Source organism: Chamaea fasciata, unplaced genomic scaffold (genome assembly GCF_029207755.1).
Source record: "Chamaea fasciata isolate MVZ Bird 193981 ecotype frontalis unplaced genomic scaffold, bChaFas1.0.hap1 SCAF_9, whole genome shotgun sequence".
Lineage (NCBI taxonomy): Eukaryota > Metazoa > Chordata > Aves > Passeriformes > Sylviidae > Chamaea > Chamaea fasciata.
Genome location: NW_027094094.1, coordinates 35030373 through 35053806, shown reverse-complemented (window position 1 = coordinate 35053806; position 23434 = coordinate 35030373). Strand labels below are relative to the sequence as shown.

The following is a 23434-nucleotide window of genomic DNA, read 5'->3' as shown; positions in this document are numbered from 1 at the left end:
CCTGAGCCAGGGCATCCACCCAAAGATGGAGCGAGCCAGGTGGAAGTCATCTCCTGGTGATCCTCATCACCATGCTCTGAGGGTGCTTCAGAAGAGGAGGGCCTTTCCCTCTGGCTGGACTCCAGCATTGCAGGAGTCAGGGAAGCCAGGAGCTGCTTTGGCCACGGTGGTGACTCCCTACTCCCATGGCTCTCTTGCAGCTGATCCAGAAGGAGCTGGAGGACGAGGAGGAGGAGCGCAGCCCCAGCCAGGGCAGCCTGCGCTTCCGACACAAGCAGCCGGTGGAGCTGAAAGGTCCCGACGGCATCCACGTGGTGCACGGCAGCACGGGCACGCTGCTGGCCTCCGACCTCAACAGCCTGCCCGAGGATGACCAGAAGGTGCTGGGGCGCTCGCTGGAGACTCTGACCGCCGACTGCGGGGGCTACAGCGACCACAACGCCCGCACCGAGTCGGCCAAGTCCACCCCCCTGCACAAGATGCGGGAGGTGATCATGGAGAGCCCGCTGGAGATCACCGAGCTATGACAAGTGGTGGTGCCGCTGCTGCTCCTCTAGGCCAGCCGGGGCCGGCGGGGATGGAACACAGACCGGGGGGGCCGTGGTGGGGGCAAGGGGCAGCCCAAGACCCCAAGCTTGGCCCCCTCTTCCCCTGCAGGAGTCCAGGCTAGCCGGCGCAGATCGCTCCGGCAGCCTTGGAGAGCTTGGCCCCGGGAGAGGGCTCTCAGGATCGGAATGCTTTTACTCACCTGTCATTTATCCATGAAACCATTAAATTTTTTTTATTTTTCCTATTAAAAAAAAAAAAAAGTTTTTTTTCTAAAAAAAAAAAAAAAAAAAAAAGAAAAAAAAAAAAAAAGAAAAACTAATGAATCTGATGAGTCCAGACTGGACGGGACAGGGGAAGGTGCAGTGAGGATGCGGATGATGTGCTGCCACAGCACCCCCCGGGCACAGACTGGGGACAAGCAGCTGTCACACCTCAACCACGAGCATGGGGAGGGCCAGGTTAGTGTGGGGAGAGAACGAATCCTTTTGGCATTAATGTCACCTTTCCAGTCAGGAAAGACCCAAAAAATTAAAGAGAAAAAAAACCCGACCCAAAGACATTCCTCCATTTTGCTGGCTTTACCAAAACTTGTTGCGATGTCGAAAAAGAGAGAGAGCAACTGGGGCTTCTGGAAGTGGAGTACTCGTGCGTGTCTTTTGTTGCCCTTTTGTTTCCCCTTCTCTCTTGCATTTGGGTTTGTTTGTTCAGGGGTTAGTTTCCTGTCGTAACCTCGTGGAGAGTTTCGGGCACGGTCTGTTACGGGACTCAGAAATACACTGTCTATGGCTTTGGGTAACCTGTCTGTCGTCCTTTCTCCCCGGATCCATCAGGCCTAAACCCTCTTTGGAAGAGAAGACCCTCTCTTAACTCACCCCTCAATCCATCATCTTCACGAGATTCCACCCTGGCTGTTGCTGCACCTCAGATTTTGGGGGAAGCATTCAAGGTTCTCCAGGTTTACCCACACTCCCGTTGCAGTCCCCAGCACGAGGAAGGACGCAACCAGCCAGGCTCACGGGAAGAGTTTATTTGTGATGGGATGCTCCCACGCACGCTCAGGACCAGGCACGGCGGGCATCCCCCCGACACGGCAGGGAGGGACGATCCAGCACCCCGCTTGCCCTCACCACCACAGCTGGGTCAGCACAGGACCCCAGCAGGGATGGGGGTGTGAAAGGAAATACTTGCACCCAAACTCATTCGTTTAATGTTCAGGTGAGGCTGCCGCCAGCCAGGAGCAGGGGGCTGGTGTTTGGGCAGCAGAACCCAGCCCAGCCCACAGGGACAGATCCACGTTGAAGGATCTGGGCCTTACCAGTGGTTCAGGGTGGGGTAGAGAGGTAGAGAAGGGACTGGGGATGGAGACAGAGGTGGGAACAGAGGTTGGGGGTTTTGCAGTCGCCCTGAGAGACGTCAAGGCTGAATCCCTAGTCCTGAAAATATTAACAAGTCCCTAAACCTGATTTGGAAATCCAAGCCCCAGGAGTGGAAGAGGAAGTGGCTGAGGCCGCTGGGTTTCCCCGCAGCCCCGCTGGCGTGACGAGGCCGGTTGGCTCCTGCCATTGCCGTCCGTGTGTGAGTGCAGGCACATCCCAAGGGAAGGGAGCCAGGATCCCGAACCAAACGGCAGAGCAAGTCCGGCCAGCTGAGGAGATGGCTCCTAGTTCCACACGTGACGCCGGCAGTGTGCGACAGCCTGCGGGAGGGACAGGGCAGGAGGGGATGCAGGGGCCGCTGGCACCCCGCCAGCCCCGGGGAGGGGACACCTCCGGCACTTACACTGCACTCGACCGCCGTGGCCATGTTCTTGCACCAGTATTGCGGGCCCCAGACACAGGGGGCCGAGCCCAGGAGATCCTCCTTGCCTGAGTCACAGGCTCTGATTTTCTGCATCGCAGAGGAAAAGGGTGGGAGGGAGAGGAACGAAACCTCGGCGAGGAGCCTCTGACCACCCTGGCCCACTGCCAACCCCCAGGCTTAGACAAAGAACGCCCATCTCAGTCGGGGCCGCCCCAGCGGTGAGGACACTTACAGTGCAGACGAAGGTGGGGTCCATCATCTGCACGAAGAGCCGCACGACTGCCGGCTCGTACTGCAACACAAGCTCCTGGCACTGGGAGGGAGAGAGAGGTGAGCCCGGTGGGGCTGTTGGGGGTGTCCCTGCCGGGCTGGGTGTGCCCCTCAGCTCACCTTGCTGGTGAGCGCCATGGGCAGCATAGCACAGCCCTTCTCCAGCACCTCGCCCAGCTCCTCCAGCGTCTCGTTCTTGAGCAGCTCGTTGTCAAAGTAGGTGATGACAATCTGGCAGACGTTGCAGAAGGCACCCGAGCTCACTGCCAGCTGCTGCAGGGATTCAGCCCCTGGAGGACATGGCCATCAGCACCCAGCAGAGGGGACACCCTGCTCGCCGCCGGGGGTCTGGGTGCCAGCTCACCGGGCCGGGTGTCCCCGCCGTGGGGGCAGCAGTGCACCAGGGAGCAGATGGCCGCGGGGTCGGTGGCCTGCAGCAGCATGGTCACCACGGCTTTGCCGTAGGAGTTGACGAAGTCCTTGCACTGCCCGATGACGCCGTGGGGCAGCATGTAACACACCTTCTCAATGTCATTCACCACTTGCTCCTGCCGGCACAAGGCAGAAGAGGGAAACCCCGTCTCCTTGCCGCCCCTTTGCCCCCTGTCCCAGCCCCCCCAGCACCGGTGGGGCTCACCTCTGTCATGTTGTTCTCCAGGAGGCTCTCGACTGTCTTCACAGTGAACTGGCACACGTCACACAGCGGAGTGCTCCCCACCCTGTCCTGTCGGGACAAGGGGGTGGGATGCATGCCGAGCCGCCCCAGAGCCACCCTCAGCCTATTCCACCATCATCCCCCGCGTAAGGCATTCCCCACCTTGGATAAGTGGAAGTGCTTGAGGAAACGAACTACAGAATAAGGCTCCTCCTTTCACAGTGTTTGGATTTTAAGGAGCACAGCAGAACTGAGGGGGTCCCCACTTACCCCCAGCATGCTCAGGACCTGCATCACCTTCTCTGTGAGCAGCGTGTGAAGGGGCAGTGCTGAGGTGGAGGCACAGAGTCCCAGCTGGCCACACAGCTCCAGTGGGTCCTGGGGAGAAAGACATCCCAAATAAGGCAGGCTTTGGCCCCAGGGAGGGGAAACCCAGCGTATCAAAGCATGGACCTCACTTACCTCAGCCTGCTACCAGTGGAGAGGCCAGAAAATGGCAAGAAAAAATGAAAACAAAATATAATTGCAGCAGTTGCAAGGCAGAGAGAAGGGGGAAAAACATTTAATATTTTGTAGGGATATTAGGCAGTGAGTTGAACTGAAAAAAAGGGAGTATTTGCTGATGAGGCCCCTTGGCTGTGCCACTCAGGCCCCCCACTGGCACCCAGTCACCACTGGCATTTCCAGGGAGCTCTCAGCCTCTTACCACATAGCGAAGTAGCTGGGCAGCTGTATCCGTGTACTCGGCCAGGGAGCGCTTGCACTGCGGGAGGGAGACACAGCGTCAGGGCCCGACAGTGCACGCCCCTCCCTGGGCAGGCGTCTGCACAAGATGCTCCCATCGAGGAGGAGAAGGGAGCCGGGAAGTGTCCCTCCCCTTTCCGGCCCATCCCTGGAAGTGTCCAAGGCCAGGGTGGACATGGCTCGGAGCAACCTGGACTAGTGGAAGGGGTTCCCTGCCCATGGCGGGGGGTGGAGTGGGATTGTCTTTAAGGCCCCTTCCAGCCCAAACCCCTGTGGGATGCCCTGCCGGCCCTCACCCGCTGTGCCAGGTCGGGTGTCAGGGTCTCGCACACCCGCTTGGCGTGGCCCACCAGCACCCAGGTGAAGGCAGTGTTGGTCCCCAGCTCCTGCTGCACGGCCGTCACCAGCTGCAGGCAGTTCCCACACACCTCTTCCATTCCCTGCAGGATAACAAGGGCAGGGACACTTTGGTACCCCACAAAATAAAACAAATCGCGCCCCCACCTCCCCCAACCTGCATTTGCAGGGCTGGGAATTAAATATTGGCTGCAATTTCGGGCAGCATGCTGACCAGCATCTCTCTAGTTCCCTCCTGCATCCTGAAATATCTCTCCAAATTGGTGACACCGCCAGCCAGAAGTCATTTCAGCCCTGCAGAAGTTTTAGGGGCTTTCGCTAATTGTTGTTAAGAAGGTGATGTTTTTAAGGGGATTCTCATCCCTGAGCAGCATTAGGATACTGGCAGAGAGGAGCTGTGGCTGCACCATTCCTGCAAGTGTCCAAGGCCAGCTTGGATGGAGCTTGGAGCAACCTGGACAAGTTCCCTGTTCATGGCATGGGTTTGGAATGAGATGATCTGTAATTTCCAACCCAAACCATTCCATGATTCCACGATCAGCGTCATTCTTGCCTGTGCCACGGTACCTGGGCCTCGCCGTGAGGCAGATCCTGGGGATGGAGCAGGAGGGGCACGTTGGCCATGAAGGGTGTGATGAGGTCAGCAAGGTCCTGGGTGGGGTCTGTGGCAGCTTGTGGTGGTGGCTGCTGATACTTCAAGGTCCCCGTGGGTCTGTTCCGGGGCTGGCACAACCTGATGGTCCCACACACCACCTTCGGTTGAGACTGGGGGAGCAGAGGGGTGGGGTGGGGGCTTGAGGCTGCATCACCTCCATCACACCCCCCCTGGGTCATTGCCCTCTCCATCTTGTCCTTCAGATGGTTTGTCCCAGGTTCCTTTGGAGCATCCATCCTTTGCTCTGCGAGCCCCCAGGACATCCCACACTATGGAAAAACCCAAACCTGGGGCCTTCCCCTGCATTACCAGCACTTGTTTGCCCAGCTGGACAAGGATGAGGATGCCGGTGTCCACCATCCTCTTGCACTTGACAGACCAGTCCTGGAAGGGCAGGTACTGGCATCTCTTATCCAAGAAGAGCCGCAGCTTTTCCTGGGTGACAGAGAGTGTGTTCAGGGCCTCAGTGGTGTTGGCAGGGAGGAACACCAGCCCCATTCCCCCTCCCTACTGAGACCCACCTCGGTGCGGTTGTCCTGCAGGATCTTGCCCACCACAGAGACTGCCACCTGGCACAGGTGACAGGGGATCCCCTTCTGCCGAGAGAGAGGGGACATGTCGGGATGCTGTCACGGCACCCAGACCCTCCACTTGCTCCCCAGATCCCAATCCTCCAAAACACTCCAGACCCCAAAAACACTCCGCATGAGCGTCCCGGGGCACCCACTGACTTTTGCCATTGACTCTGCAGACACGCTGCTGCTGGATGCCGGATACTGGGGTGGGCAGGCTGGGATTCTCCCGCCACCTCCGTGCTCTAGGGCAGATGGGCACCTCTCCCACAGCCCCCCGCATTCCCTGCTCCCAGCACGGTTACCCCCAGCGCCCGGTCCCAGGCGGTGAGCCGGCAGAGCTCCAGTGCCCCGCACTTGGCCGCGGTCGCAAGGTCGCGGCACCAGTCCTCCGGCCGCTCGCCACACTCGTGGAAGGGGCTGGCCCCGGCTGTGGGAGGGGAGAGGAGACTGTCAGCCCTCAAGGCATCGCAAGACACCAAACTAACCTCTCTGTCTGCACCGCAGTGAGCTAGGAGTGATGCTGTGGGAAATGGATTTGTAGGGAATTCTCAAAGCCTGAGAGAAGGCTCACGTGGTCCGTATCTGTATTCACACTTTGAGATAAAAGATGCTGACTTAGAAATGCCGTGGGATAGGACAGACATTGCTGAGAGAGAAATGGAACTGGAAACAAGTTTCAAAGGATGGCCTGGCAAATAAGACTAGATACTTTGGGGAAATAGAACTATGAAAGATGCACTGTAGTAGGACCCACGAGAGGTAATTTTAGATGATTGGCTTTAACACATTTACAGCACCGTGTGACAAAAGCTGATAGGCCAAGAGACGCTTATAATGTATTGCAATAGGAAATAGCTTCTGACTGTAACGCCGTAAATTATAACATCTGTTCTTTCTCACCCTTCACATGAGACTAAAAATGGAATAAAAGTTTTTAAAACGCGTCTCAGTTGCCCCATCTCTGGGTCAGGAAAAGCTAAATCCGAAAATGCATCTCATATTCCTGTTGTGATTCCACCTCAACTCCCAAAGCCGGGGGGGAAGGGGGAGGGGGCGGGGGGGGGGAGTGTTTAATTTATAAATTATTTTTAAGGTCGGTTTTGCCAGGCTGCCAACTTTTCCAATGGGATGTCACAGGGTCAGAAGCAAAGGGAATTAGGGACTCAGCCTCTCAGCACCCTCTGTCACGCTGCGGAGGCGGCTGCTTATAAAAGCAGCAATAAATCTTGCAAAACGGGCAAACGCGGGGCGCCGGCGCTCGGTCCCGCACGGCAGCCGGATAGTCACGCCACGGCTCCCGGCAACGATTGAGCAACCCCACTTTTGGTGGGGTTCTTTTGGTTTTATTTCCTCCCCACGACAGCATTTTCTCCTGGCTGCAAATCCGCGGCACGGCAGCGGCGGCGTGGCCCGCCCCGGCAGCGCGGTGGCGTGGCGCAAGAGCAGCGCCCTAATTGTCACCTTGCTGTGTCAGGACTCATTTTGGACGGGCCGAGTGTTTGCTTCCACCGGGAACTGTGCCCACCCAGGATGCGGCCGGGGAGGAGGCGGCGAGAGAACACAACCCGAGCCCTTGGCCGCCTTGCCTCGGCCGGGAGGCGCTCCGGGGATTTGGGAGCAAACGGGGAGCAGCACCCGAGCAGAGGGACGGACAGACCCTGCTGCAGACCCTTTTGCAAAAGGCGTTCCTAAGCAAAGCACAACCCTCCCCGCCCCAAGCATTTGCATCCAGCTTTTATTCCCCAGCCTTGGCTGTGATTTTGCAGAGCAGGAATGAAGCCAAAGGCAGAAACTGCTCCTTCCACCCAACCCTGCCCTTCGCAGGTTTCTCCCCAAAAGCTGCTTTCCCTGCGAGCTGGATTTTGGCAACGCCTCCGGCTCATCCGTGAGACTGCAGCGTGAGGTGCCGTGGGCCGCCCTGGAAAGTCGCCGGGGCTGTGGGGTCCCAAGTCCTCCACCATTCCCGCCTGCCCCCAAAAAGGGCTGGCTCAGCTCGGCGGGTGCCGGGTAGTGTTTCAGCCTCGATTTCCCCATCGGGCTGACAGCAGCACCGGGGCAGGCGAGCCCCGGGGCAGGGCGAGTCCCCCCCGGTTTCCCAGGCTTCCCACACACCTTCCCAGCCGCGCGATGCCGCGCTCGCCGCATCAGCTGAGAGGGATATATTTATGTTTTTCAACCCCAGCATCAGGGCAAACAGGAATGGCAAGTCAGCGGAGGCATTAAGGAGCAGCACCAAAACCAAGGAGACAGGAGACAACAACCCCACAGCTTATTTTCTGAGCTGGTCCCCCAGCATCTCTCACAGACCTGTGTGTTGGAGCCCGGACCCCGCGGTAGGGTCGGGAGGATCTAAAAGGGACGGGTGGTTTTGTCCTGCACTTTCCTGGCTCACAGAGATCCTCAGCTCAGCTCTTACTCGTCACCCACCTCAAGCTGAAAGTCAGGCCACGAGTGCTGGGCCAGAAAATAATTAGGTCTAACCATAACACCCAACAGCCTCTCGGCTGGTGGAAACCACCGCCACGGGGCAAGCAACTGGGGCAACTGGTGTCCCATCAGCTCTCCTACACGTTTCAAAGCTGCGCTGGAGCCACCTCATGCTGCCAGGCACACAGGCAGCAGGGTTATTAAATGATGGCTTTTTTGGCAAAGGAGCAAGGCAGCGACGCTGCCGTGCCACTACGGCCCCGGGCCAGCCACAACTGCCCTTTTGCCGTCCGCCAGGCCCGGGGAATGGGGTGGGCTTTGCACAGGGGGGGATGCAGCACGGAGCTCCAGCTGTGGCAGGGCTGTGCTGGCATTCCTGGGAGCCCCGGAGCGCCCCGGCCGAGCCGGCAGAGCCTGGCGAGCCGGTTGTGACGTAAACCCCGGGGGTGGCAGCGTGGGCCCCAGCGCCCCAATTCCCGGCCCGGCGCACGCCCCTGTTACAGCAGGAACCATAAATAGACTTTTCCCGGCTCCCAAACCCTTCTCCAAGGCTTGCAGGGTCCCCGGTCCCGCGGCACCCCCGTGCCGTGCGGCCAAGCCCCGCCGCTGCCGGGGCAGGTGTCAACCCGGGGCTGGACGTGCCGAGCACGGGGGAACTTTCCTGCTCTGCCTGTGGCTGGCGGGAACACACGGACGCGTCCCTCCCACCCCAGGCCACGCGTGCACATCCACAAGTGCTCCACCACAAAAGCCGGGCACCTCGCATGGGGGGAGCCCAATGGGGCAAGCCGGGCGTAACTGGGGTGCAAGGTGGGCTCCTCGCTCTAAAACATGGTGGGGGTTTGCTTGCAACAGCAGGGCTCCACTTATTCCGGGGAAGATTTCCCCAGGAAGCAGCCATTTGCCCTCAAGCAAGGACCAGAGGTTAGGACCAGGCCTTTCTCAGCTTGTTTCCTGGGGATGGGCAGGGGATGACTAAGGGACGGCAGCAGAGGTTTGCCTGCAGGAGGATTCGCTCACAGATACCCAAGTGTCGATGCTGAGAGGGCTCCTGAGGTGAGCAGAGCACATCACCCTTCCCAGAGCTCAGCAAGCCACAGCAGAGACAACTTCCTGCCTCCTGCATCACCTCTGAGGAGCCTCAGGAAAAGGGCAGCTTCAGGTGGCAGCATGGTCACACTGTCATGACAACCAAGTGGCTTCCCCAGCTCACATGTCGGCAGCCAGGCCCCAAGACCAAGGGCAGTAGAGAGAACACCCCCTCTCCCGCACTGCTGCAGAGACACTCACTCTACCGACTGCCTTCCCTCCTTCCATGTCCCAGCACAGCACCCGCTATGCCTGAATCCCAGGATCACCTTTAAGGGCAAAAGTTCCAACTCTCTTCTCCAGGTGGGTAACACAGACAGTGGCGCCACCTTCCCCAGACCTCCTCTGCCCAACTCCAACACCAGAGGAAGCACATTATGGAGCTTAGACACCAAAGCTGGGAATAGTTTTGGGATTCAGCGGAGTTTTCTGGGCTCTCCACGTCCTACCTACCCCCAGGCCTGGCCTTACCTTGGTAGGAGCCCAGGCACACAGAAATGATCAGCACCAAGCCACTCCATTTGCTCTCCATGCCGTTCCTAGGAGTCCTCAGTGGCTGGTTCCTCTCCTATGCTGCTCCCAGACTGAGGAATCTTGGATGGGCTGGGAGAAGCAGTGAGAATCCACACCTACGCAGGGCAATTACCACACCCCTCACTTTATGCCTTGATTATAAAATCATCACCAGGGAGGGAGGGACCAGAGCTAGGTAGGTATTCCCAGGAAGTCAGAAGCAGCCCAGAACCTGCTGCTCAACACGAACCTGGCTGCAGAGGGTGGGCACGGCCAGGGAAAACTGTCCCAGAGCCACGTGACAGCACCACATTCCCTGCCTTTAAATGACATTTTTATATTTTATTTGCAATCAAGCAAGGAATGAGGACACAGGGAAGCCACATTAAATGCGAGTCAGCAGGGAAGGCCAGTATCAAGAAGTCCCTCTGGCCTGCGCAAGGCAGCGATTGCAACACGGGGCTGTTGCCTCACACCAGGCGTTGTGTTTGTCCAGGGAAGAGCAGCAGCAATCCCAGACAAGCCTCTTCCACCTGCAACCGTGCTCAGCAGAACAAAGGCTTGATGGGACACGCAGCAAAAGGGGAACCTGAATCCATTCAGCCCCAGATTCCCAGTGACACCTTGGGATGTTCCCCTGCAGCCAAGGGGGGTTTCAACAAGAAGCATTGCCAATGAGAAAAATGAAACACACAAACTGATTGGTTTACAGAAGTTTTTTTTATTGTTCATTAAGGAAGCTTTTGTGCAAAAAAAAAAAAAAAAAGGAAAAAAAATCAAGACAATGTTCTTTAGAAAGCAACTGCACAGTGTCCCCGCAGCATGACTCAAGCAGGTCAGGTGCCGCAGTCCACAGGAAGGGAGAAAACTAAAGGGACTCCCAGCAGGAGCACAGGACTTCCCCTGGTTCACCTTGCCCAGCAGGTTGCCAGCATGAATCCTACTAAAAACCCCAGGAAAATAAAACCTTCCCAACCTGCCAAGTTGGCAATGCAGCCCCACCTCCCCCCAAGAAAGAGCCCCACCATCCAGTTTAAAACACCAAATGCCACCGTCCGTGCCGTGGTGTGACATAACTCATCCCTCCAGGGCAGCGATGCCCAAGTGACAGAGCCCATCTCCTATCTGCTCCATCTACCCCAGCTGGGATGCACCACCACAACCACCGCACAAGCCTGCCAGGACAGGAAGCTGCAGGTATTTGATGTCTCTAGGGGAAATTTTCCATTTTTTTTCCTCTTGTTTAAAGCCGTGAGTGCTCCAGCATTCAGGAAACGGGAGAACAACCTCTGTTGCCATCTGTCAGCACTGCCCAGGCTTTTAGTATGTACACAGATCAACTAGAGACCTGCAGTCCAGTGGTTTTCCAACAAAAAATACTCTACGTTGCAGCTACAGCACTGTTACTGGAGCTCCTGCACACCCCACAGGAACAGCAGGAGTTACCAGCATCTTTCTGAACAGGACTGGAATTTTCAAAGCTCCACAGCTGCCCAGCTGCTCCTTCCCAAAGGTCTCCTCAGAGCTACTTTAGTGCTTTGGGGATTAACTTGATCTGAAGTGCACACCCAAGGCAAGGTCTGTCCCAAGCAATACAAGCAGGATTCTCACTCCCAAGGACCCTTCACATCAAGGGCCTGCCGCATTCCCAGGGTAGCTGCCTGCCTCGAAGGCTTTTTTTGGGGGGCGGATTTCAGGCCATTTAAGTGGAATTTCAGAGAGGTGCGAAAGGCAGGCTTGTCAAGTGTGCCAGCAGAGCTTCAAAGACCGACTTTAGTGGTCCCACCACCTGCCATCTCTGCTTGCTGCATTTCCCAACAGAAATGGGAACCCTGAGTAACAATTCATACCTCCAGTTACTCAGAAGGGCGTCAGTGAGAGTGGGTGAGCGGCAGTGGGAGGTGCCCCCAGGCCTCACAGCACCTCTCAAGTTTTAAATGACTGAAATACCCCGTGAGAGGAAAAAAAAAAAAGATCAAAGAACAAACAGGTTACAATAAAACCCTTTCTTCCACAAATTCCACCCTCAGTGCTGAACTCCCTTTGACATTCCCAGCTCCTGCTGACTTGATCCTCCTCCATCTTCCAGTGACAGCTCACGCTACCTCCTCAGCACCCAGCTGGCTGCTTGTGGGAAGCTGCAAGACCAAGCAGAATTGAGCAACTAGGATAAGAAAAAAGGGAGTCATTCCTCAGGTACGCCAGCATGCTTCAGGAAACTGACATCCCACTGGACTGGGCTTGGCAGCAGAACACCCGTGCTGAGACCGAGCGGCCCAAGGAAATCAGAAGGATGTGATCAAAGGCTGAGGGAAAGTTTTCCTTAGCTAAAACAATACCATGAGCTACAAGCATGGTCACTCAAATGCAAAAGGCAGATCATTCAAATGCATCTTTTTAAGTACCAGTGATTTTGAAAGCTAGCTGGGCACACAAAGCCCCCTCCTCTGCATCTGTACAGCTTTGAAAATTCCAGCCGACGGGATTCCCAGATTCAACGTTATCCCTTAGAGCTCCCATACACAGATAATAAACATTCCAGCCAGATGTTAAAAATGCAAAGCATGTAAAATCTTCCCAATGCTGCCTACAGAAAGACAATTGAAAGTTTAGTCGCTATCTTGCTCTTTTTTTTTTAATTAAAGGATAAGAGCCTCATCTCATTTCATCATCTCTGTCATTCTTCCCAGCACATGAAAAAACACTTCAGCCTACCAATTAAAAAAAAAAATCTACAACACACTGACTATTTTTAGGAGCATAATGGGTTAAACTGTACAATCAGAAGTATCTTTGTTAAGTCAACAACGAAAATCTGATCCTTCAACAGCAGCACTGCTACAGAAGAGTTACAACAAAGGATCTTGAAGGTCAAATTGTTAATGAGGCAGAGAGGAGGGACAGGTGAGATACAGCTCTCCGCCAACCTCGGCCCACATTTCCTAAGAGCCATGGCAAACTTTCAGAACTGGAAATTCTTCTTCTAGTTCCACACATGACGTTTGCAGTGATCAACAGCCTAAAGGGGAAGAAATAACTGATATTAGTGGAAAAAAGCCAGTTAGCAAACAAGCAGTTCAACACCTTATCCTAAGCCAAGATCTTGGGAGCAAATTTGTTTTTCTTTAAGTAGGTGATTTCAAAGAGGACTAGAATAAATAACATCCTGAGCCTCACCAGCCAGGAGCTTTAGGAAAGAAGGCTGATGACCCTTAGCCATTAAGGCCTGGCAGAAAAAGTCATACTGGAAGCCAATTTTTAGAGCTGACTGAGAGATTGTGACATGGTCTGTTGGCTGCAGGAACACCGACTAAATATAAAGCTGACACTGTACCTTACTATAGATTCTGAAATACTAGCAGACAGGTGTGGGACACAAAAAAGAGAGGAAAGTCAGCTTTGGGAAAGCTAAGAGCCATGAAGCACCCTCTAATCAAACTAGTACCCTTTTGCTTTATTTGAACTGGAATTCATCCCCTTCAAAGTGCAGTAGAAGCCAGGAACAGCTCAGAGGGAGCTGTCAAAGATCAACAGGAAGCTGGAGGCAGAATGCTGCTGTACGTACGTTGCACTGAGCAGCAGTGTCCATGTTCTTACACCAGTAGCCCGGACCCCAGACACAGGCATCACTCCCCAGGAGAGGCTCTTTAGCTGACTCACAGACTCCAAGTTTCTGGGAAAAGAGCAGCAGCACAGTCAGCACTTTTCTAACTGCACCAAGAGATCTCCAGTGCAGCCTTAAGTCCGAGTTTCCACCTGAGTGAGTGTGGAAGCTGCACTGAGGCAGCTGCAGGAGCTCTCGCTGAGGTCACAGCTGCAGCTGAACCAGCAGCCATGTAACCTGACCCAGGGGAGAGTTAAGTTACTGGAACTGTTTCGTATCAAGTTTTGACAAACAGATCTTCTAGAGAGGGACCTTTCTCAAGAAATGCCACTTTACCTCCCACCACATTCAGGGCACATCACACCCTGTCACTGAACCTCAGCAGTGGATAACCGCTGGCAGCTCTCCCCTCCTGCCCTTCCTTGTGCTGGTCTGGCAGGCAGACAGCTGTCCATTCAGGAGGCCCCAGGCCTTGCACAAGGGGCTTGCTCCAAGCATTCAGCGTGCTGATTTTGATTCCAGCAGAGTTCCTGCATGCTGGGCACTGAAAGGCACCCAGGACAGTAGGCAGGACTGTATCAGAGCCTGCACTCAATAAAACCAAACACAATACTCACAGTGCAAACAAAAGTGGGATCCATCACCTCTGCCAAGAGTTGCACAACCACGGGTTCATACTGTTCCACAAACTGCACACACTGTAATGAAACACAGGGTGAGAGACTCTCCCGCTAGAGCCTCTGAAAGCCGAGGAATGTGTGGTCTGCAGCAGGCAGGCCTGCATGCTACCCCCAACACCCCAACAACACACTCCACAAGGATAAAGCAGAGGCTCGAGCTCTGCACGTGGCAAAGGAGTCAGGCACTAATCACACCAGTACATCATTGTTTCTGCTAGCTCATACCTGCCTGCAGCTGTCTGTAGACACGCTATGAGGAGATAAAGGGCTCACAAGGAAAAGAAGCAGACAGGACAGGCTTTGGGAAAAGAACCAAGCAGAAGAAGCTTTGACTGCAAAGCTTCATCTCTAACAGTGGAGATCACGCCTGTTTCAAGAGGAAAGCACACAGAACCAGCTGGAGACAAAACATCCTGACCAGGTCAGCAGCAAGGACTCCTAAGCACTTGTACTCAGGTTGTTTCCTCAGACAAGACAGCAGCAGGAGCACTTCCTGCCAGAGCAGCCTCTCCCTCTAGTGGAGAGGCCAGCTCCAGAGCTAAGTAAGATGCCACTGTTCTCAGCAGAGACAAACAGCACCAATTAATAAACCAAACACAGCTATTAAACAGCCTCACAGCAGGAAGAGCTGTTCCACAGCTGCTTTAAGCCTCTTTATTCTATCCCCAGTAAACTTACATGCAGTTGCCACTTGCTGACACGCAGCAGCCATCTAATAAGATTTTCAGGTAAATCTTGATATCAGTGGTCTAACAGGTGTTCCCACTGGAATTACACCAGACTACTTCCAATTACTTCATTAATCCCCTGAACAGGATCAGTGTTGAGGAAAAAAATAAATAAAACCCTCAACAGTTCCCACCCACTGTTCTCTGAGGATTTCCAGGCAAACCTTTCCTGACTGCAAATTAGTACAACAATCCAGCCAGTCAATTCAGGCCCTTAAAAGCAGACATCTATTCAAGGGACTGCCAACTGCCAAGGATGGGAACTGAGCAAACCTAATCCCCCTGCACCCCAAACTCCTCCCAGCCTTTAGCAGAGATGGCTATTACAAAAACCAACAAAAGAAGCTGCTCTCTAGTTTTCTCAAATACTCTGCAAGATGCCCCTGCCTATGGCAGGGGGAGTTGGAATTAGATAGTCTTTAAGGTCGCTTCCAACCCAAACCATTCCAGGATTCTGTGTTTCATCCTTCTGATCATCTCCATCTGCCTTGCCCTGACTGGAAGGCAGGCTGCCACACAGCAATGTCTGCAAGGTGATTCAACTGCCTCAGGTCAAGCCTTAACCCCCTTTCTTTTTTTTTTTTTTTTTTTTTTTGCTCTACTGCACAGGAGAAGCTGCTATGCTTTGGTGCTAATTAGTAAAGGAAAAAACCTGAGAAAGATCAGGTTGCTGGACACAAGCCAGTCCCAGCTGCACCTGTGGACAGTTTGTCTCCAGCCAGAGACAAGGAATTTGGCCAAACACAGAGACCTCTGTTAGGAGTACCTGGACATTTATAGCAGAAGTAGAGACACTTGAGAGACGGACCTAAAATTAGCATATAGACAGAATATCAGATGAAACACTCAGAAAATGAGGTCGGCATAACTGTCACTGTTAGGACCTACATAAACCAAACAAATCAACAGGGGCAGTTCCCAACCAAGACCATGGCTTTTCAGTCTGCCTCCAGCACAAACACCTCACCTGTTCACTGACAGACTCTGGCAGAAAGTGACAGACTTTTTCCAGTAAAGCTTCAATTTCAGCTGTCGTGGCATTCTTCTCCAGCTCTTTGTCTGCATAAGCCACCACCATCTTGCAGATATCACAGAAGCCACCTGCAGGTTTCACTACAACTAAGAAGGAAAATAAAAAGCAAACCAAACATCAGTGTTTGGGTAGTTCCCCCAGCCAAAAAGAAGAAAGGAGGCGGCATCAGCAGCGTCCCCAAAAGAGATCTCATCATAGGTGAACCAGTTCACTTTCAACACCACAGACCCCTCATCACCCACCTGGCTGCTGGGGAAGCTTGCTGGCTGCACAGCATTTCAGCATGGCACACACAGCTTCAGGATTTGTTGCCTCCAGGAGCATGTCAATCACAGCCTGGCCGTAGACCTCGATGAAGTCCTTGCACTGGTCCTTGACGCTTCCCGGGAACAGGCGGCAGACCACCTCCATCTCATGCACAATCTCCTCCTGAAGCATGGGGGGGAGGAGAAGGAGGGAATCAGGGAAAGAAATCTGACTTGGTTCATAAGCACACCTTTTCTATCCCACCCAGGACATAGAAATTTTGCTGTAGTGAGAACGGGCAGTAAAATTGACTTTCCTTCCCCCTTCAGTGCAGCCCCGTCTCAGCCAAAGCCCAGGAAGGGGTACACTGCCCACCACACACACACACACCTCTGTCTTGTTGCTCTCCAAGAGGCCAGTCACTTCTTTCACCATGGTCTCACAGATTTCACACACGGAAAAAGTCTTCTCTTGAACTGAGGCTTTCTGAGCACACGGAAGAAATACACACACACAATGTATCAGCACTGGACCACATCTGACAGGGACAATTCCTAACAGCATTTGCGTAGCTGCTCAGTTTGGGCAGTATGCAAGAGGTCACACACAACCCAAAAACAGGTCTCAAAGGTCTCAGTAAAAAGCCTGTCTGAATGAACAGGCATTTTGTATGACTAATTTTAAGACTACAATCCCCAGGCTGAACAAGGAGGTGAATTTAGTAGACACAAAGAAATAAGCAATCCCACAGAGACAGAAGTCAAGGGAAATATATAGTGGTTTTTAAAATACATTAATGGATAACATTCATTACATTAAATAACATTTCCTAGAATTGAGAGCATCCCCGTTTGCAAAAATAACCTTTGGAGAAGCCAAGGTGCTCCTTCAAACTCAAAGCTTCAGCATTCTGACTCTGATCCCTCATCTGCACATGCAGAGTGCTGCCCCATTTTTAAAAGGGATCAAAGTATTACTCCAAACAAAGAGCAAAACTCAAACTGAGAATTTACATTTAAGGCGTCATTCAGAACTGCTGGAACAGGAGTTCCCCTTTCAATCCCGAAGCATTGCCTCGTAGCTCTGGTTCAGTGTAGGCTCTGCTCTTCAAACATATCAATAAGGTGTCCTACTTCACAAGTCAGTACCAGAAACAAGAAAAGGCCAGGAATTTATATGCAGGGAGACTTGGATTATTCTGTGCATGAAAGGTCATCTTTTTCACCTAGTTTGTTACACTAAAGCAAAAGGGAAAGCAAAGTACAAAAAACCCATCTTACCTCCACAATTTCCATTTTCACCTCATGAACCACCTGAGCTGGCACCAGAGGCTGAAGAGGAACAGACTTCACAGAAGAACAGAACCCAACCATGGCACAAATGTCCTTTGGTTGCTGGAAAGAGATGTATAAGCAATTTTTTAAAAGTCTAGAAGTCTCTGCCCTTTCTACAGAGCCTGCGAGCAGGCAGAGAGAGCAAAATTTTAAAAGGCTCCAACACAAAGTTTTGTGACTACTTCTACTTCAAGTATTGCCAAAGCATTTGGTAAGGTTATAGGCAGGACAGCTACTGGATGGAATTTAGCAGTTCCTGTTAAAGAGGGAGAAATTAAAAACTGCATTTAAAAAACCATGTCCCATGAGCCGCACTACTCAAGGCCTTCAAAAGGAGTTGACTTAAGAGCTACCAACACCAAAACAAGCCACCAGCAGCATCACATCAGAGCTGCATCCACAAAGCTGCTCCCCAGCTTTAAGTAATCACAGAAGAGGCCAATTTCCTGACTGCAGAGTTCACCCAAAAGCTGAAAGAAACGCCTAGAAGAAAGAACCTCTTTCCTCATCCACAAACTACCTTCTTTAAAGCTGCCAGAAACATCACATTCTGCAAACAGAAACAGTTTCTCACATTACTGAACACAGCCTACAAAAAACAAAAGTTAAGCTTGTTAAAACCCAGGCCTAATCATTTGTACTGCAACAAGTGAACTTGCAGTGTGTTCTCAGGGTAAGAGAAAACAGCAAACAGAAACCGAGTCTTCAAAAAGGCTTTCTTTCTCAAAGAAATACACTCTTTAGGCATTTATTTTCTGAACATACATCACTAAATACACAAGGAAATGACAGACACGAGGCAAACTGCTTTAAGGAGGATACCCAAAGTGAGAAAGGCTGTAGAGTGAGACACAAAACTTGAGTTTTCCCACCTAAAGTCTACTTAAGCTAGAAAAAGACACCCTTGGTCCTACAGGTAATTAGAAGATCACATCTCACCCTGTTACAAGCCTCCTACAGCTGAGGCTTATCCCAGAGTTAATATTAATACATCATGCCACAATCTCATGCAGAAGCAAAAGCAGCACCTCAGAGACACTGTGCTGCTTCAGACCACTCCAGGCAGCACCTTTAAGTCAAGCTCTTTGGTTCATGCATTTTAAGAAGCAGGTTCCAGGTATTAATGTTACAGCAGCACCCACATACACACATGTTCCCTCACAGAGAGATGACAGACACAAGGTCCCACAGGACAGGTTCAATTAAAAGCCCCAATTGCTCTAGGAAGCCTTCATCTTTTCAGTTCATATACTTCAAACATCTATACCACTGTCCTAGATTTAAAGGTTAACCAACGAAAGACCTGGGGACAGCTTTGCTCAAGCCCTTTGGAGCCCAGACTTTAAACCAGCAGCTGCCAGGAGCCACTGACATGCTTTTTCCACGTCTATCCTTCTTCTATAAGAGGGAGGATATTTTCTGCTCTACTGGCCAAAGCACAATCAAGTCAAAATCTTAGTAGCACAAAGTGGTATCTGGAGCTGGAAGTAGGACTGGTGCACTGGAGGAAGCCTGTAGTCTTTCTCTGTTTTAATCACACAAATATCCCTTGTATCTGTCAGCACTGAGTACAATCACACCAAGTGTACAGCTAAGAGAGCAAGAAGTGAACTACAAGCCCTTTAAGAGCAAAGGGTGAACTACAAGCAGGCTATCACCACAGGCAAGTTGCTCACCTACCTGATCCTTCTGTTGACAGGGGAGATTGGAGACAGAGCAAGAAAGGAGAAATTGAAGATAACAGTTAAGAGAAAAAACACATCAAGCACTTGGAACTGCATATATTCTTTCCACAAAGATAATGGAATATGACACAGTCCCCACCCCCAAAGATCCTCAGCTACAGCAACTCATTTAATTGCACAGTGCTGACCAGCATTATTCATCTGTAGTTATTGAGGCATCCTGGGCAAGACTACCTCCAGAGAGTCTGGACAACACTCAGATGCACACAAAGTGCAGTCATATTCCAATCTCAGGTATTAACAACACACTGCATTGCAATGCTTTAAATGATAAACTAAGTGCTGTTGGAACAAACACTGACTTCCTCCCCAAATGTTTAAGAAACAGGATGAGCTTCTAAGTAGCCTTTAGCAACTGGAAGCAAAAAAAGGCCAAATTCAGGTTCAAGTCAGCCACATGTTCACCTGTAATTTGTTAGGTCACCTATGGCATCTACAGACTGCACTAAGGAAAGGCTTGGACATTTTTTTTCAGGCCCTCGGCTCTCTGGATAAAGAGATGCTGTGTTAAGAGGTAAATGTATGTTGTTGCAGAAGGTACCACTCACTTTCCATGGCTCCAGTCAAGAGCACAGAGGGCAAGAACTTTGAGACAGCAATTCCAGAAGGATGTTTTTAGCCTTGCTTCCAGGAGACACCTTATCTCTCACACATGAACTAATTTTGCAATACTTTGACAAAGTCAGTTCTAACATCCTTAACACATTTTGGGGGAGGGAGGAAGTGGTGTAAGCACAGGACTGAGATAAAAGAATACAAAGGAACACGTGTAACATATCTTCCTATTTCAAAGGATTAGAGTGCCTTTTGCACTGCAGAAGTGGTTATAAAATGGAAGGAAACGTGCTAAAACTGAAATTACTATCCAATTAAACACCAAGTTCAAAGCATTAACACCAAGACTTACAGAGCAAGGGCCCTTCGCAAAGTTTTACTGCAGTGCGTGTTTCCTGTTTCCAAAGAAGTTAGCTACACAAGCCAGAAAAATGAACTGAGAGCAAATACTACACTCTGCTGATCTTACCATGTGCATCATCATCTGGATGGCCAAGTCAGAATACTCAGAGATGTAGGTCTTGCACTGCAGAAAGTGGGAAAAGAAAGCCTCGTGACGATCAAACCACTTGCGCCGTAGAGTTCATCTAGAATGTTCTCATACACCTCAAGGTATTAATTTACCCGCTCTACTGCATAACAACAGGTCTTTCAGAGCTTGGCCCAAATACAAGATGACATTTCAGGTTACAAAACTGCTGCCCAGATAACTGCTTAACCTTTTCTCTTCCTTTCAGGGCAAAAAGCCCCCACCCACCCATTGATACGACCACATCACCCACCCAGACCATTTTTGTGGAACAAGGCCTTCAAGAGCTAGGAGCAGTTTGGAGTCTTTCTCCTCTTCCCCAGCCCCACACATGCCATCCGACTTTCCTGACCCTGAAGTTTACAATTTCAGTTTTGTTACTGTTATACTGTGTTAAAACATACAACAGAGTCTCCTTTGTGATATTAAATCGAGAACGTGATCAGGGGATTAAGGCACTGAGCAAACTCTTTTATGTTTGCTTACAGAACAGAATTTTTCAATTAAAAAAGGGCAGTTTACCATATCGGACACCCCAGGCCCCAAACGGTCACACTCCTCCTTGGCATGAGCAACCAAAGACTTCACAAAAGAGGAGTTTGTCTTCACAGCTTCCTGAACATCAGTGACCAGCTGAATGCAATCTTGGCATACATCCCCACTCGCCTAGACAAAGAGTGAAAGGAAACCGAAGTTGACACAACTTCACATGACATGTTTCAGTAGCTCCTGTTACTACCAAGTTTTACAAGCTATTCTGATCTATGTACAAACCTTAATGAATACTCTGGAGAACACTTGGAAGCCTGAGCTATTAGGGACATGAGCTACTGCTGGTGTGTGCACCAGCCACTAGATGGAGATTAGGTACCTACTTGGCTCCAAAGCTGAGATAATAGTTAAGATAGCCAATCTTCAAATCTCCTGGTTTTGTTACAGACCACAGTGGGGAGGCTTTCTAAATCTGGCATAGATCTTACCCGCTCCAACCACAGCAGCTTGTTCTCAACCCACTCACTGCACAGCTCCCACACCCCAGCTTGCTGTCAACGCTCAGTCTCTGCGCCCAAGTTCATTGCCTCATCTATTCCCCTTTGTCAACTATTTGTTCTTTTCCAATCCAGTCTGTCACCCCTACATTCAGAGACAAATGCATCCCCTGAGGGGCACAGCTAGTAGGTTGCTAAAAATACAGGCAGAGTTGTTCTTCCTTTAAACCCTGGTGCCAAACTTTTATGTCAGAAAAAATTGCTTCTGGCAAGAGCTGCTTGATTACCCCAGTCCTGGATGGCAACAGCACAGTACAAGGCTTGCCTTTACAGACTGTAGAACTTAATCCAAGACTACACATATGGTCCATGCTAAAACAGCCCTGGCACCCTTACCTTAGGCTTCTGCTTGGGCTTGTCCTGAGGGTAAAGGAGAAGAGGCACATTAGCCATGAACGGGGATGCCAGTTCAGAGAAATCCAGCTCTGGGATCTTATTGGTCTGGAGCTGTTTCTGGAGCTTCATTGCTGCAAGATGCTTCTGAAGGGACTGGCACAGAGCGAGAGCACTGCACACAACTTCAGGTTTATCCTGGGGGAGACAAGATAACACACAAAAAGCTCCAAACTGATGTCCCTTTTAAAGTTCAGAATAGAGAGTCATTCAGCTGAAACATGGTAAGACAGGGAAAATGTTTCACAGCAAGGAAGGGGTCTTCAAACAAATAGCACCAGTGATCCATACAGGACTGAAGGATCATATGCACAATCTTAGGCAGAAGAGAAACTGGGGCACCAACAGGAGCACAACTTTTAACATCAGCAGCTGAAAATTGTTATCTACTTACAAGCTCTTCCTTGATCATATCCATGATGACTGGTAGGTAGGAATCCACAATTTCCTTGCACTCAGAAACAAGGCCTGGGTCAGGAAGAAACTCGCAGGTCTTTTCCAAGTAAGAGCGGATCTCATCCTATCAAAGATGAGGTGAGCAGAGATAAATCATCTCTCTCTCTCTCTCTCTCAAATGCTCCTTCCATTCCCAAAATGCACAATACAAAGCCTGAAACAAGCTCCTCTGACTCAGGTAGGTCCAGGCAGCAAGAAGCAAAACTAGAACGAGGTTCTACACAATAAATACATTTTCCCCAGTTCTGGACCTTTGATATGAGACCCTGCCACAGCACAAACATGTCATACTGCTTGTGTGGCCTGCACAGATCAGCCTTACCAGAACAGAACACTTACAACTAAGAGGAGAAAGTGAACTTCTGGGCTCATGGGACAGTGACTTGTTTATACAAAGTACTCACAGGTTCACAAAAGAAGAAGGGAAGCAGTGCCCACAAACTAAAACAAAGGCCACTTGGCGTAACCACCCACTCCGAGAGACCGCAGTACCCCACCTTTTAATACTGATGCCCCACTGGCACAGGTACAACTTCATTAAGAATCTACAGTCAGTCAGGGATGTGTTAAGGCATGGGAGGCTCTAGAATTCGCTAATTTCTAAACCAGCAGAGGCTGTTTAAAAGCCTTTTCCCATGCACTCCAGTCCCTTTCAACATCTGCTGCTTATACTAGGAAAACAACACAGACTACTCTTCCACCCCCTCACCAAGAGATCTTGAAACCAAACAGTGTTTAGGGGCAAGGAGAAAAGGAGCTCTGCTTACCTCAGTGCCATTATCCTTTAAAACTTTGCCAGCAACCGTCACAAGCTCCTTACACAAGTCACAGGGAATACTGCTCTGGAAGGAGAAGCAGAGAGTTACTTGGAGAAAGAATTAAGTGCCTGTTAGAGCAGAGTGTGCACAACACCACAAAGAACAAACATTACATCTGGAATTAAGGAAGAAATACTGGCTGAGGCCAGGGTGAGAAGATGTGTTCTTAAAGAGTGAGGCTATTTCAAGCATGTCCAGCTACAGTTTCGTCAGTAAACCAATGCTGTATGAAGAAGCCGGCACGCTACCACTTGCTCATTTCACCTCCTCCCATTCGCTTGAAACAAAGTTGACTGCCCCAAGACACTTTCTGCTTTTACCTTTTCCTACAGAGTTCACACTTGCTAGAAATCTTAGAACATTTCAGGCCGCTTCAACAATTGTAGTTGTGCTCTGACATTCCTCCCTTCCCCTATTTTTCCTAAAACTGAATTATCTCTGCACAGACATAGCCAATGTGGACTGAATGCATCTGTAAGTAAAACACCTTCTTCTCCCCTAGAAAACAGTGAAACAATAGCCAAACTGCAGCTACATCTAGTAAAGGAGCCCTCACATTTAGTGCAAATACAACTTGAAAAGCTGCACTAAACGTAACATTTGTACTATTATTTACTGTCATGCCTTCCA

The 23434-nt window shown here is 51.1% G+C and overlaps 3 protein-coding genes across 6 annotated transcripts in view; 1 reads left to right on the top strand and 2 right to left on the bottom strand.

Annotated features, from left to right (window-relative positions):
* The window catches only part of CDH23 (cadherin related 23), a 184818-nt gene extending 183479 nt beyond the window's left edge, over nt 1–1339 (top strand). Inside the window, exon 69 of the mRNA XM_066191902.1 lies at nt 201–1339. Coding sequence (XP_066047999.1) covers nt 201–527 — 327 coding nt within the window. The 3' untranslated portion in view covers nt 528–1339. The remainder of the gene's footprint in view (nt 1–200) is intronic.
* Nucleotides 1340–1566: 227 nt separating this feature from the next.
* Nucleotides 1567–9653, bottom strand: LOC136293731 (prosaposin-like). The gene is made up of 15 exons (XM_066190656.1): nt 9593–9653; nt 5908–6032; nt 5552–5626; nt 5340–5465; nt 4943–5140; nt 4315–4458; nt 3981–4037; nt 3737–3745; nt 3545–3652; nt 3257–3343; nt 2984–3167; nt 2740–2909; nt 2582–2662; nt 2329–2436; nt 1567–2245 (listed from the first exon to the last, which is right to left on the bottom strand). Exons 1-15 carry the CDS (start codon nt 9651–9653, stop codon nt 2210–2212), a joined length of 1569 nt encoding a protein of 522 aa, XP_066046753.1. The 3' UTR covers nt 1567–2209.
* A 682-nt stretch (nt 9654–10335) lies between these two features.
* Nucleotides 10336–23434, bottom strand: part of PSAP (prosaposin) — a 28891-nt gene continuing 15792 nt past the window's right edge. For 2 of the 4 annotated variants that reach the window (XM_066191894.1, XM_066191897.1), the window contains exons 3-13: nt 22754–22828; nt 21925–22050; nt 21474–21668; nt 20611–20754; nt 20029–20085; nt 17206–17319; nt 16316–16411; nt 15922–16108; nt 15614–15765; nt 13856–13936; nt 13140–13307 (exon numbers count right to left, since the gene is read on the bottom strand). In XM_066191894.1, coding sequence (XP_066047991.1) covers nt 13155–13307; nt 13856–13936; nt 15614–15765; nt 15922–16108; nt 16316–16411; nt 17206–17319; nt 20029–20085; nt 20611–20754; nt 21474–21668; nt 21925–22050; nt 22754–22828 — 1380 coding nt within the window. In that variant the 3' untranslated portion in view covers nt 13140–13154. Of the gene's footprint in view, nt 12654–13139; nt 13308–13855; nt 13937–15613; nt 15766–15921; nt 16109–16315; nt 16412–17205; nt 17320–17779; nt 17849–18939; nt 18949–20028; nt 20086–20610; nt 20755–21473; nt 21669–21924; nt 22051–22753; nt 22829–23434 lie in introns of those variants that run through there. The other 2 variants (XM_066191898.1, XM_066191896.1) reach the window with 2 other exon arrangements.

What these genes read in the sequence shown, in the direction of transcription:
- LOC136293731 (XM_066190656.1), bottom strand. Translation starts at nt 9,653, where the DNA reads ATGGAGAGCAAATGGAGTGGCTTGGTGCTGATCATTTCTGTGTGCCTG. An exon ending in CGGCGGGGACACCCGGCCCG is followed by an intron (nt 2,910 to 2,983) that starts GTGAGCTGGCAC and finishes CATGTCCTCCAG; the next exon opens with GGGCTGAATCCCTGCAGCAG. An exon ending in ACCCCACCTTCGTCTGCACT is followed by an intron (nt 2,437 to 2,581) that starts GTAAGTGTCCTC and finishes TCTGCGATGCAG; the next exon opens with AAAATCAGAGCCTGTGACTC.